The 13,605-nt window shown below is 45.7% G+C and overlaps 1 protein-coding gene across 1 annotated transcript in view; it reads right to left on the bottom strand.

Annotated features, from left to right (window-relative positions):
- CDRT4 (CMT1A duplicated region transcript 4) overlaps positions 1-4,305 on the bottom strand; it is a gene marked incomplete at its 5' end in the record, with an annotated part of 70,337 nt that extends 66,032 nt beyond the window's left edge. The window contains one exon of the mRNA XM_057536172.1: positions 4,197-4,305. Coding sequence (XP_057392155.1) covers positions 4,197-4,305 — 109 coding nt within the window. The remainder of the gene's footprint in view (positions 1-4,196) is intronic.
- Positions 4,306-13,605: the final 9,300 nt, after the last annotated feature.

The raw sequence follows: 13,605 nt of genomic DNA, 5'->3' as shown, positions 1-13,605 counted from the left end.
GCCTTCCCTTGGGCCTATGGATTCAGACTCCAAAGATGAACGTGGACCATCGATCTGGCAGCAAACACACCCTTTAAAACGAAAAGAATCTCCTCTCAGGTTGGAGCAGGCTCTCCCTCCATCTGGTCTCAGCTCGGGCCGCCAGAACAAAACACCGTAGACCAGGCGGCTCAATCCACAGAAATGTATTTTCTCCCAGTGCTACAGCTTCGAAGTCCAAGGTGATGGCGCCAGTGTGGTCAGTTTCCAGTGAGGGCCCTCTTCCTGGCTTGCAGGCGGTCACCTGCTTGCTGTGTCCTCACAGAGAGCGAGCGAGCGAGCCAGCTCTGGTGCCTCTTCTTTGTAAGGGCACAAATCCCATCATGGGGGCCCTACCCTCATAACCTCACATAAAGCCTAATCATCTCCCCGAAGCCCCGTCTCCAAGTACTTTCCCACTGGGGGGTAGGGCTTTCACACATGCATCTCAGGAGAGACACAGTTCAGTCCACGGCACGTCCACTTACTGACCACCTGTTATGTGTCAGACGTGCTGGTTGCAAGGGATGCAGACGTCAAAACAGACCCTGGCCTCAGGGAGCTCCCAGGTGGGAGCTTTGCCCACAGCCCCAGGGACCCCTGCACTGTGGGGGGGCATCCTCTCCCTGGCTTCGGGGGGCTTTTTCTTTGCAACAGCCCACAGATGCAAGTCTTTTTTGGACAGCTGCCCTTGGGCTACTGGAGCGGCTCTTCCAGAACCAGCCAGAAATGGCGGGGCGCCTCCAACCCCCGCTGCGTGTGGCCCACGGCCAGTGATTGATGGGTAGGAGCCAAGAGAGCCCGGCTTCCTTGCTCTTTGCTGCCAGAGACGCACTCAAAACTTAGGGCCGAGCTTACACTCCGGGGTTCCCCTTCGGAAACAGGCTGAAGTCACCTCTCCGGGACTTAGCCTAAAACCACACCCTCTCCACCCTGCCCTCCCACTCCTGTGCGGGAACCAGGAACACAAGGCTTGCAGGAGAATCGTTGTCTCAGTGTCCCTCCTGGTGGGGGGGGGGGGGCGCCTGACCCAGGACCAGCACCTGGGTGAACGGGGCACAGCGCCCGGCTCCGTGGAGGACTTGCCACCCAGAGCAGCAGCATTTCTCCACTCGGGAGGCCTCCCTGGGGGCCTGGGCCTGAGCAGCGAGACACCGGCTACTACGCTGGATGTGACTTTTATGACGAAATGTTACCAGAGTCACTTGGGTTCAGAGGAGAGAAAGCATGGAGTATTTTTTCTAATCATTTTTGCTTGTGGAGAACCAGAATCCAGAAAGGCCAGGTAATAGAAGACAGGGCTCTGAACGGCACACCAAGGGGTTGAGACTGTAATTATCCTAAATCCCATCTTTCACGAGTATCTCCCCTGCTCTGGGGTCTCTCGTCTCCAGGGCAGACTGCAGGTTCCAGACACAGTGAGGCTCGAGGGCACCAGGGCAGAGGCAACAGCAGGAACAGAGAAGAAAGCCTGGGGTGCTTGTGGAGGGACCCCCAGGGGTCTGGAAGCTGGTGTGAGAGGCGAGATGGAAAACGGTTAGGGTCGGAGTTGGCTCAGGCCCCCGTAACAAAGCACCACAGACCGGGCAGTTCAGACAAGACACTGACTTCCTCACAGTCTGGAGGACTCCGAGATCAAGGTGCCGGCAGGGCTGGTTTCTCCCGAGGCCTCGCTCCTGGGCGCTTCGATGCCGCCTCTTGCCTGTGTCCTCACCTGGTCGTCCCTCTGCGTGTGTCTGCGTCCTAACCTCCTCTTCTTGTAAGGACACCAGTCTGGGCATAAAGCTCGGACTAGACGAGGCTGCGTGCCTGCGCACCTCCGGCCGCCTGGCGAGGTGGGCGCGCCGCATCTCACCCGAGGGGTGCAGGTTCAGAAGCGCAGCAGGGTCTGACCACCAAGTGCTGACCAAGCCCCGGTGAGCCGGTTCACACCCAGCAAACTCAGAACAGGCCGCTCCATAAACTAGAGTGCCTATCTAATCATCTACCTGCAGAGATTTCTGGAAGGTTACTGAGTGCCGGTCATTTCCATGGGACCCTCCTTTCCTGCCCCATCCCATCACCCCACACTGATTACAAGCTTTCCGTGGCCCCCAAACTGTGTCCTACTCGATTTCACGTCCCCGTTCACTCATTCCCAAATGTATCTTATTAATATTTGTCCGCCCAGCACCTAACACAGCATCTCGCACGGAGCTGGTGGCCAGCATATACGTGTTGGTGGCCACGCTGGCGACACGGGGAGTGGCAGCTAAGGGCACAGGCTCCGGGTCAGAACCCTGTTTCTACCAAGTACCAGCTGTGTGACCCTGGGTAGAACCAACTGCTCTGAGCCTCAGTTTCCTCATCTTATCAAGTTAGGGTGATACTTACAGAACCTCACAGCGTTATTATGAACATTGACTGAATTAATCTATGCGTTCATTATATCTCATAGAGCAGCGAACGGCACACAGTGAACAGTATGTTCGTGCTGGTCATTTTTTTTTTTAATATCCACTGTGTGCTTGACACATTACCTAGTTTTTCTCATTAAATCTCCAAACAACTATCAGGTGATGCTGTTGCCCCCTCCTTGAAGAGGTGGAAGCCAGGCTGCTCACCTGGTAAGTGGCAGAGGGAGAGAACATGAGCGCAGAGCTGAGTCTCACGCCTGTCCTCTTTCTACTGCAGCGCAAATTAGGCTGAAATGATCCGCAGCCAAGAGGAACATCTGCAGGTGCTCACAGTCAGAAGCGGGGGGCCAATATCGCATCAGGCTCCACCCCAAAAATAAGGGGTTCAGAGATGTGATCAAGTCCCAACTCCTACCCTACGTGGTTGCAACCCTGGACGCTATATCAATATCCCATCCAAGTTCCAAAGCCTTTTCATTCCATCAGCCCCAAGGCATTCCTAGCATTCAGTGCCCCCAAAATGTCCCCCTGGCTCTCAGCCAGACCACCAGCATGCCGGTTGTGCCCACGTACTGGAAAGCAGATGACAGCTGGTGAAAAACATAGACTGTGACCAGGACAGGATACTACTGTGTTTTTTGAATCTTAAGCATTCCTTCAGCCCCAGGATGGCAGATAGTTAAACACTGTCAGCACTAATTCTAATTAATTAGAAGCAACAGTCTAGAACCATGGCTGAGGCTGAGCTCAGTGGAAAAGAACTCCATGTTTGACTAGTGATGTCTGCCAGGGGCACAGCAGGAAGGGCAGCACACAAGATGCACGTTTGCCAGCCCTTCCTCAGGCCAAGCCCCTACGCTCAGGTATTGAGAAAGCACCTGGTAACCATGGGGTTTATTCCTGGGAGGGGAGGGGAGGGGGACATGAAAACATATATGTGACATGGTCCCTGCCTTCAAGAAGAAACACACGGAGGTGAGAAATCAAATAAAAATATAAATACAAATGATGCGTAGGGAAAACTGCTGTTTTTTTATGGGGTGGGGTTTTCAGGGACTTTCAGTTTTCTCAATAGGCTTTAAAAACAGTCAGTTGTCACCTGCCTCTTACAGAAGCCAGGCTATCAAAACCAAACTATGGGGCTTCCCTGGTGGTGCAGTGGTTGAGAATCTGCCTGTTAATAAAGGGGACGCGGGTTCGAGCCCTGGTCTGGGAAGATCCCACATGCCGCGGAGTAACTAGGCCCGTGCGCCACAACTACTGAGCCTGCGCGTTTGGAGCCTGTGCTCTGCAACGGGAGAGGCCGCGATAGTGAGAGGCCCACGCACCGCGATGAAGAGTGGCCCCCGCTTGCCACAACTAGAGATGGCCCTCGCACAGAAACGAAGACCCAACACAGCCAAAAATAAATTTAAAAAAAAAACCAAACTATAATCAACCTCGAGCCTGGGCCCTGCACAGCATGTAGCCCAGCCCCTGCCCCCTGCAAAACGACCTCCGGCAACAACCCGGCACGCTGCCCAGTCCCTTCATCAGCCCAGCCGGGCAAGGCAGCCGCTCCAACCCAATCAACCACGACTACTAGAAAGTGTTTCCTTGGGCTTGGCCCAAACCTCTTTTCCTAATTTCCATCCAACCGTCCTGATTCTGTCTTCCAGGGCCATACACAGCATGAAGAACACCACTCATCTGAGGTCAGCGTCTCTCCTGCTCCCAGTTAAGCAGTCCCAGGACTTGCCCTGTTTTCCAGGTGACCTGGTTTTCTCAGATCACCTAACTTACCCTGGGCTGGCTTCTTTGGATCTTCTTTGATCTCACAACTCAAGCCGGCTGCCTGCCTCTCTCTGGGCTCCTCCTCCCTGATCCTGGTGTCAAATTGCCTCCAGGCAGAAAGCCCAGGTGATTACAAGGCTCACTTCATTGTTATCCCTTTTCTCAGGCACCACAATTGTGCACCACCTGTTGTCCGATGCCTGGGAGAAAAAAGTTATTTTATGTATCTTGTTCAGCTTTCCAATTGTTTACAATGGGAGGTTAAGTCCAGTCCTTGTTATCACATCATGGAAGTCCCCACAACATATATTTGTAATTTTGAGAGTTATTTCTGAGCGTTTTTAGAGATCCATCCAATTGAGAGTCCCATCAGAAGGTCTGGTCTGGGAGCTCTCCAAAGGGTCTTTTATGTCTGAATCTATACTATGTATTACCAGGTGCTGGCATATATGTTATCACTTAATTCTCACAATTCTGTGAGGTGGGTATTATTACCCCCATTTTTCAGATGAGGAAACCAGGCTTGAAGGGATTAGCAAGGTTAAAAGTGATGGAGCTCCACACCCACAAGGAAAGAACCTGGACACTGACGGGGGTGGGACCAAGTTAGATACAGCCAGAGCTCCTCCCTCTAAGTCCCAGCCTCCCAAACACATACCTAAAATTAAAGTGTAAATGGGAAAATGTGTGCTTTCTAGTGCCTGAGACTCTACCTGACCAAGAGATCTTTCTAAAACTCCGGCCTGATCATGTTTCACTCCCATGTTTCAAAACTGGGCAAAAGGGTCAACTCTCTTAAAAATATCTAAAGAACAGACAGACTCAAGAAAAGCAGCCTGAACAGACTAATAACAATAAAAGTAATCAAATTAGGAATTTAACACACACACACACACACACACACACACACACATATACTATCACCCTACCTAGAGTCTGAGAGGCAGTTTCTATTAAACATTCGAGGAACGGATAATTCATATTTTGCACAAACTGTTCCAGAGGAAAGAAATACTCCCAAACTGATTTTATGAGGGTAATGTGACCTTGATGCCTTCCCACAAAGAAAACACAAGGCTCAGGCTGTTCTTCCAATGTACCACCAACTATTAAGGAAACAATAATTCCAGTGTTAAAGAAGTGGATGATATAGGGAACAAGGGAATGCCTGCCAGCTCACTTTACAAGGAAGGCAATCATACCCTTGATATCAAAACTCAACAGGACAATTTGAAAAAGAAAAATTTCAGATCAGTCTCACTCATGAACATGGAAGAAAAATATTCTTTTAAAATATAAAATCAACAACAACATGGTTGGACTTGGAGGATATCGTGCTAAGTGAAATAAGTCAGAGTTAGGCAAATACTGTATGATATCACTTACATGTGGAATCTAAAAAATAAAACAAACTAGTGAACATAACAAAAAAGAAACAGACTCACAGATATGGAAAACAAACTAGTGGTTACCTGTGGGGAGATGGAAGTGGGGAGGGCCAAGATAGGGGCAGGGGATTAAGAGGTACAAACTACTATGTATAAAATAAATAATCTACAAGGATATACTGTACAGCACAGGGAATCTAGCCAACATTTTGTAAAAACTATAAATGGAGTGTAACCTTTTTTATTGAAGTATAGTTGATGTACAATATTATATAAGTTACATGTGTACAATATAGTGATTCACAACTTTTAAAGGTTAAACTCCATTTATATAAACCTATACAATATTGTACATCAACTATACCTCAGTAAAATATTAAATTAAAAATAAAATAAGGACTTCCTTGGTGGCGCAGTGGTTAAGAATCCTCCTGCCAATGCAGGGGACACAGGTTTGAGCCTTGGTCCAGGAAGATCCCACATGCTGCAGAGCCACTAAGCCCATGCACCACAACGACTGAGCCTGCACTCTAGAGCCCACAAGCCACAACTGCTGAGCCTACGTTCCACAACTACTGAAGCTCACGTGCCTAGAGCCCGTGCTCCGCAACAAGAGAAGCCACCGCAACGAGAAGCCCGCGCACCACAACGAAGAGTAGTCCCCACTCACCGCAACTAGAGAAAGCCCACGTGCAGCAATTAAGACCCAGTGCAGCCAAAAATAAATAAATAAATTCATTTTAAAAATAAATTTTAAAAATAAATAAAATAAGTAAAATATAAAATCAAACCCAATTAAATATATTTAAGAATGGTAAAGTAAGTACTCAAATAGAGAATTGGAACTGAAAAGAGATTCCAGAAGCAGACCCACATGCATGCAGAAATTTAATTTATGGCAGAGTTGGTACTGGAGATCAACGTGGTAAGGGTGGATATTTCAATAATTGGTTATCCATACTGAAAATAAAAATAAATTAAATCTAGTGTTAGTCAGCCATGTTGCTGCAATGATGCTGTATAACAAACATGCCCCAAGATCTCAGTGGCTTACAACAAACAACATTTCTTTCTCACGCACATACAGGTCTGTATGCCAGCTGTGACATCTAACAGTTCAGAGTCAGGTCTGCTCCAGCTGTCTCTCATTCTCTGAGCCAGGCTGGAGGAGAAGAGGGGACCTGGGACACGCACTTCTCATGTTGCAGGTAAGGAACCCAAGAGGGTAAGCCAAACCACATAGCACACTTAAAGTCTCTTGTTGGCTGGGGCACACATTATATCTGCTCACATTCCATTCACCAAAGCGAGTCACATGGTTAAGTTCAAAGACAGTCAGAAAGTGGAGTATATTCTGCCCACAGTGAGCCATGGCAAGGGCATAGAGGAAAGGAAGAATTGTTTAAAAATAATACAATTTACTACGGATCTCTACCTCATACCATACAAAAAGAAGTTCACCTTAGAGGCTTAAACACATAAAGGTAAAAGACAAAGTTATGAAACTTTTAGGAGAATATCTTTATATCCTTAGGGTAAGAAAAAGATTCCCAAATATAATGCATAAAAAAGAAACCATTAAAAATTGATAATTTCAACATTAAAAGTAAAAACTTCTGTTGATCAGAATTTCAAAATGAGATGAAACATTTGCAACATGTATCAATGGTAAAGGATTAGTATCCAGAATATATAAAGCACCCTTCCAAATAAATAAGAAAAATAGACCTGTGCATATGGCAAACTTGATATTTGACATAAGCAGCATTACAATCAGATAGAAAAATCTGAACTGTTTAGTACAAGGTGCTGAGACAACTGACTGTCCATCTGGGGAAAGATAAAAAGAGATCCCTGCCTCACACTGTATACCAAAATACATTCTGGATTATTTAAAAAGCTAAATATGAAAAGCTACACTGTCATTTTAAAAGAAAATATAGAGTACCACTAAGCACTACTTAAGGAACAAGTGTTTTAAATGAATACTGAAAAATCAAGTCATAAAAGGAAAGGTTGACAAATTGACTACATATTTTTTTAAAGCTGTTACACCAAGAAACATCTTAAACCAAGTTAAAATTGAAGTTACAGAACACATGTCATGGACAAGGGATAAATAGCCAGAATATTTAAAAGATGTCTTGCTAAACAAAGCCTTGCACATCTGGAGAACAATGAGGTATCTCCCGTGGCTGTAGCACAGAGTGGTGTGTGCGCGCGTGCGCATGCCCACACATCTGCATGCTACGCTCCACGCTCCTGCACAAGGAATTCTTTTGACTTAGAATGCCCTTTCCCTGTTTTCTTCTAGGAGTTGATAAAGACTTCAGGGAAATTAGTATTTCCTTCCTCGATGCTTCTCTGGCTCGTTTCACATCCTCTATGAGACAAGCTTTAAAATATTGCAATTCATTATGATTAGTATTGTAGTGGCAGCTTGGGCTATCATAAAAAAATACCATAGATGAGGTGGCTTAAACAACAGAAATTCATTTCTCACAGCTCTGGAGGCTGGAAGTCCAAGATCAAAGTGCCAACGTATTCAGCTTCTGATGACAGCTCTCTTCTGGGCTTGCAGACGGCCACTTTCTCTGTGTCCTCACATGGCCTTTCCTTGCCATGTGCACATGGAGAGATCTCTCTCTTCCTGTTCTTATAAGGCCACCAATCTTATTAGATTAGGACCCGCCCTTCTGACCTCATTTTACCTTAATTACTTCCAAAAAGCTCTACCTCCCAATAGTCACAGTGGTTAGGGCTTCGACATAGAACTGGGGGAGCCGGGGAGGGGACACAACTCAGTCCTGGCGGGTATTCTGCCTCCACCACCCCCGTTTTTTAAAAAGGTTTCTGAAATCTGTACAAGTCTTGAGCAGCATCTGCCACAGCCCACCTCTGTCCTAGGGCTTAGGGTATCAAGATGAGTTTGGTTGTCGTCAGGTTACTTCTGTAGATACAGCTAAGGAAGGGATGCGTCCATGCTTCTAGGAGGGCAGCATGACAAGATCCCAGAGAAGAGAGAGGAGAAGGTGAGCAAGTGTTCCAAGATGTGTTTAAATGCTCTTCAAGTAAGAGGTGATGCCGTTCTCTCTGAAGTGGTGGGAGGTATGAAACCAGATACCCAAGAAGGCTCCCCGAAGGACTGCATTTTCAGCCTAATTTTTGGTGGATGCTTCCACCATCTGGGTGGCATCCACTATCCTGTCTCCATATTCTATAAGAGGCTGCCAGGCCTCAGAAGGACGCATGCAGGGCTGGTCTTTCAGTGACCACAGGCACTCACAGATCCACAGTTATCCACTCTTACCTAACCCCACAGGTTGTGCTGCTTAAAAAACTTTGTGCCTTCATGCCAACAGACAAAGACAAACAGCATCAGGGGCTGGAAACAGGTGCCAGCAGGAACCTAAAAACAGAGAGAGCGTACAGCCAGCATTCTACAAGGACCCCCACCCAGCTCTCAGTGGTGGCAGCAGCCCTGCTCACGGCCCCAGCTGGCAATGACCATTAGTTACTTCATCTTCATTTCTTGCTGCTCAATCCATGGGGCCCCAAAGGAAGTAACATGTGACTCAAGACACTGAAAATCTGTACCTCTCCAGGTCTACAGTTGAAAGTTCACTTCCGCCCAGGCTGTTGGAGCGTCGGTACACACTCAAATAAGGTTTGTTGGGTGCCACTGGGTGCCTGGCATTGGTCGACGAGAAAGAGAGCCTCGTGCTGTCACAGTATTTGCAGACCACTTGGAGAAGAGTGATGGTTAGTTTTAGGTGTCAAGTTGGCCAGGCTACAGCACCCAGGTCTTTAATCAAACGCTAATCCAGGCGTTGCTGTGACAGTATTTTGTAGATGTGGTCAACATCCACAATCTGCTGACTTTAAGAGATTACCCTTGATAATGTGGATCGGCCTCATCCAATTAGTTAAAAGCCCTTAAGAGCAAAACTGAGAGTTTCTAGAGGAAGAAGAAAGTTGGCTCAAGACCAAAACATCAGCTCCTAATCGAGAGTCCCAGACTGCTGTTCTACCATACCGACCAGGACTGGCCAGCTCCCACAGTTGCATAAGCCAGTTCCTTGAAATAAATGTGTGTGTGTGTGTGTGTGTGTGTGTGTGTGTCTGTGTCTGTGTGTGTGTCTGTGTACGTGCACTAGGTAGGTAGATATAGATATGGGGAGAGAATTTATTTCAAGGAATAAATCCGTAAGATGTAAATACAGATATAGATCTATAGATATAATTCACATTTATATCTCCTACTGGTCTGTTCCTCTGACTGGGACAAGGAGACTCACACATACACAAGGCATTACTAGCCAGCGTCCTACGCGCTATGATTGGGGGAGCATCACATGCGGTACGTAACAGTGTAAGCCTAAGTCGGACTCTCCAGATCTGAATCTTAGAGCCGTCATGCACTAGGTGCACCATGACCTTGGGGCAATTCTTATGTTCTGCAAGCCTCAGTTTCCTCACCTATAAAATGGAGATAGCATCTTCCTCCTGAGGTTACTGCAAGGGGTCAAAGAGGTCACCTGTCACACCTGAGAACACGCCACTAGGAAGCATGAAGCCAGGACTTCAACTCAGGACTGTCTGCCTCCAGTGCTCGTCCCCCTAACCCTCTGCCGTCACCTTCTCCTTGGGGATTACACTTCAGCTGTTTTTTCTTTAACAGACACTCTGCCCAAGACAACCCGCCTATGCTGTTACAGCTTCAACTCTGCTCTGCAGAGATGCCTCTTAAATTCATAGCTTCTGCCCAATCCTAAGGTAGAATTCCATGCTTCTATTGCATTCTGGTACCTGGATGTGACCACTGGCTTCAAACCCAGCATATCTTAAATTCAAACTCATCATCTTCCCCTGCCACTGACCAGTCCTGGCTTCATCTCTCTCTAGTTGTATGACCCTGGGAAAGCTACTGACCCTCCAAGCCTCAGAGTCTCCATCTGTTCAATGGGGGGCGGGGGGTGGTGATATGAGGAAAGCAGACACATATCCTGTATGCAGTACCTATCTCGGGGTCTGGTACATTGTAAGCACTAAATATATGATTGTACTTAGTCATTCAGCATCTATTCATTCATCAGCACTGGTTTTAATTTACTCTACAACAGGAAGCATGGATTTAGTCCTAACCCACAACTTGCAAGCTAATTTTCCAGGAAAACTATCATTTCCCACTAAATCGAGTAAATAAGATGCTACAGTATGGCTGTTTCCTTTTCATTTTATGTTGGTGTATTGCCATCTAGTGGACAATGCACAAGTTACAAGCAAAAGAGGAAAAGGGCGCGCAGAGAAAGGTGATAATCCTAAAATAAATGTTTACCGTGAAGACTGGTCCATAGCTTTGTTGGATTCCAACAACTATCTGAAAAACATAAATAACAAGATGTGTTCTGAATAGAAAATAAATTGTAAATGAACACTACAGTAAGTTACCAGCTTATAATCTTACAATCTCTAACTTGCTCTAAGCAAAATAAAAAATAAAAGAATAAGCATTCTTTCCTGCAACTGACCGCTTTTCTCGATTTGAATTCTCCATGTCACATATTGGATGGGAATCTAAATCATAAGGAAGCCACTCAACCAGGGGTTAGACCTCCTGACTGCTCTACCTTTAACTAGCTAAGCAACTCTGTTTTCCTTTCTGAGTATGTTACCATTACGGAGTGCTTACCATACGCTTGGGACTATGCTGAATATTTTATATGGATTATCTCACTTAATCTTTAAATTATTAATAGTGAACCACTAGTAATAATGATTATTTTTTTATTTCTCTCTTCAATCCTCTGATCTTTTGCTTCATGCATTTTGGACCTCTGTTGTCAAGTGCATATATGTTTATAATTGTTATGTCTTCCTGATGGATTAACCCTTTTATCAGTATGTAATGTCCTTGTCGCTTGTAACAATTCTGTCTTAAAGTCTATTTTGAATGTGTCATCTGACCTCATGGTTTCTGATGAGAAGCAAGCTTTTAATCTTGAGCATCCTTTATATGTGATGGATTGTTTTCTCTTGCTGCTTTCAATACTCTGTCACTGGCTTTTGACAATTCAACTATGACGTTTAGATGTGGATCTCTTTTGAATTTATCCTTAGACATTGTTGCACTTCTTGGAAGTGCAGATTAATGCAGGGTTGTTTTTTTTTTTCCCAAGTCTTTCATGAAATTTGAGACGTCTCCAGCCATTAATTCTTCAAATATTCTTTCTCCCTTTCTCTTGTCTCCTGGGACTCCCATAACACATATGTTGGTGTTTGATGGTCCCACAGGTCCCTTAGGCTATGTTCACTCTTCATTCTCCTTTCTTTCTCCTCCTCAAACTGCATTATTTCAATTGGCCTATTTTCAATTGTTCTCTTTCATCTGACTGTTGAACTTCTCTAGTGAATTTTTCATGTCAGTTACCATACTTTTCAGTTCCAAAGGTTTCTATTTGCTTCCTTTCTATAAATTTTTAATCTCTTTACTGACATTTGCATTTTGTTCATAGCTCATTTTCCTACTTTCTTTTAGTTCTTTGCCCAAAGTCTCTCTTAGCTCTTTGAACATATATGACAGCTGACTTAAAGTCTGGGCTTCCTCAGGGAAGGTTTCTGTTGAATTTTTTTTCCGTGTACGAGCCACTGTCTTGTTTCTTTGCATGTCTTATTTTTTGTTGTTGTTGAAAACTGGACGATTTCAGTAATATAAGGTGGCGACTCTGGAAACCAGATTTGTGGCCCCTTCCCTTTAATGCTTATTGTGGTGGTGGCTGCAGGTTTTTTAGTGAGTTTCCAGAACTAATTCTGTAAATCCGTACTCTTTGTCACGTGTAGCCACTGAAATCTCTACTCAGTTAGCTTTGTCTTCAGCTAATAATCAGGCAGATATTTCCTTAAGCACCTGAAATAAGTCTTCTGCCTTTTGCTGAGGGGCTCATGCGTATTGGGGCACACCTTCAACACTACAGAAGTTTACAACTCTACCTAAGCCTTTATTTCCTGTCTGTGCAGAGCCTCAAGACCATCTAGAGATGAGAGATTAGGGCCTTTTCGGGTCTGTCCTGGGCATGCAAATCCTGTAAATGCATGTGACACATAGTCCGGGTGCTTGCAAATATACATATAATGCCCGTATATGTGGCCACTACAAAGCAGACTAATGCAGCTGCAGTGGTTTTAACTTGCAATTCAAATGCCATGAGCAACATTGACATGAAAACTGGTGAGACACTCTTGGTAAGGTACTGAAAGAGTACAACCTTCCTTCACTTGATAGTTGCGTTTTTGGGTAAGTCAAGTGCTGCAAATCTGCAACAAAAAAGGACTTACAGTCTAAGGTCAGATAATTATTAATCAGTGTCAATGCTCACCAGCTAGAGACCACGCGGAAAAGAACTGTGGTTGAACCAAAGTGGGTTTATTAGCACTTTTTGCACAAGGAAGACCACACACCATGGGGTGTCTCAGTACAAGGGCGCTAGGACGGGCTTATCAGAGAATTTGGGCCTGTGTTAGGGGATTTCAAGCAGGGTTCCATGAACCATAGTTTTACTCCAGATTGGGTGCTTTCAGAAAGCAAAGCAATTCTGAGTAGGTATCTTAATCATCTTCATCTAGGTGGTAGGAAGAACAGAGTGGTCTGAGACCATACTCAGCACAGCAGCAGCAGTCTCCGCTTAAGCCAGGAGAGGGGGTGTTTGCTCATGTTGTGTGGTTCGCACGGTATTCTTGTTTCTATGCTCCAACATGATTACAAAGCGTCCTCATTTTTGTCTTGCTGCCTCACGGTCACGGCGCAGCCTCGTCAGATGCTGGTGTCGTAGAGAATTACTCACGTTCAAAGAGAACACCAGAGCCTAGCTGTAAGGGCCAGGTCAGCCTCCAGCTGACAGCTGTCAGGGGTTGCTTGTCCTTTCTCTTTATAGCAGGACTGTCGTGTACATGGTTTTCATGGGACACATGGAAGCTAGAGAGATGTAGGACAATTTGGGGTTGTGCAGGACTGTCCTATGCGCTACAAGCTC

Source organism: Balaenoptera acutorostrata, chromosome 20 (assembly GCF_949987535.1).
Source record: "Balaenoptera acutorostrata chromosome 20, mBalAcu1.1, whole genome shotgun sequence".
Classification (NCBI taxonomy): domain Eukaryota; kingdom Metazoa; phylum Chordata; class Mammalia; order Artiodactyla; family Balaenopteridae; genus Balaenoptera; species Balaenoptera acutorostrata.
The sequence above is the reverse complement of the archived record's forward strand: the minus strand, read 5'-3'. Positions and strand labels throughout refer to the sequence as shown.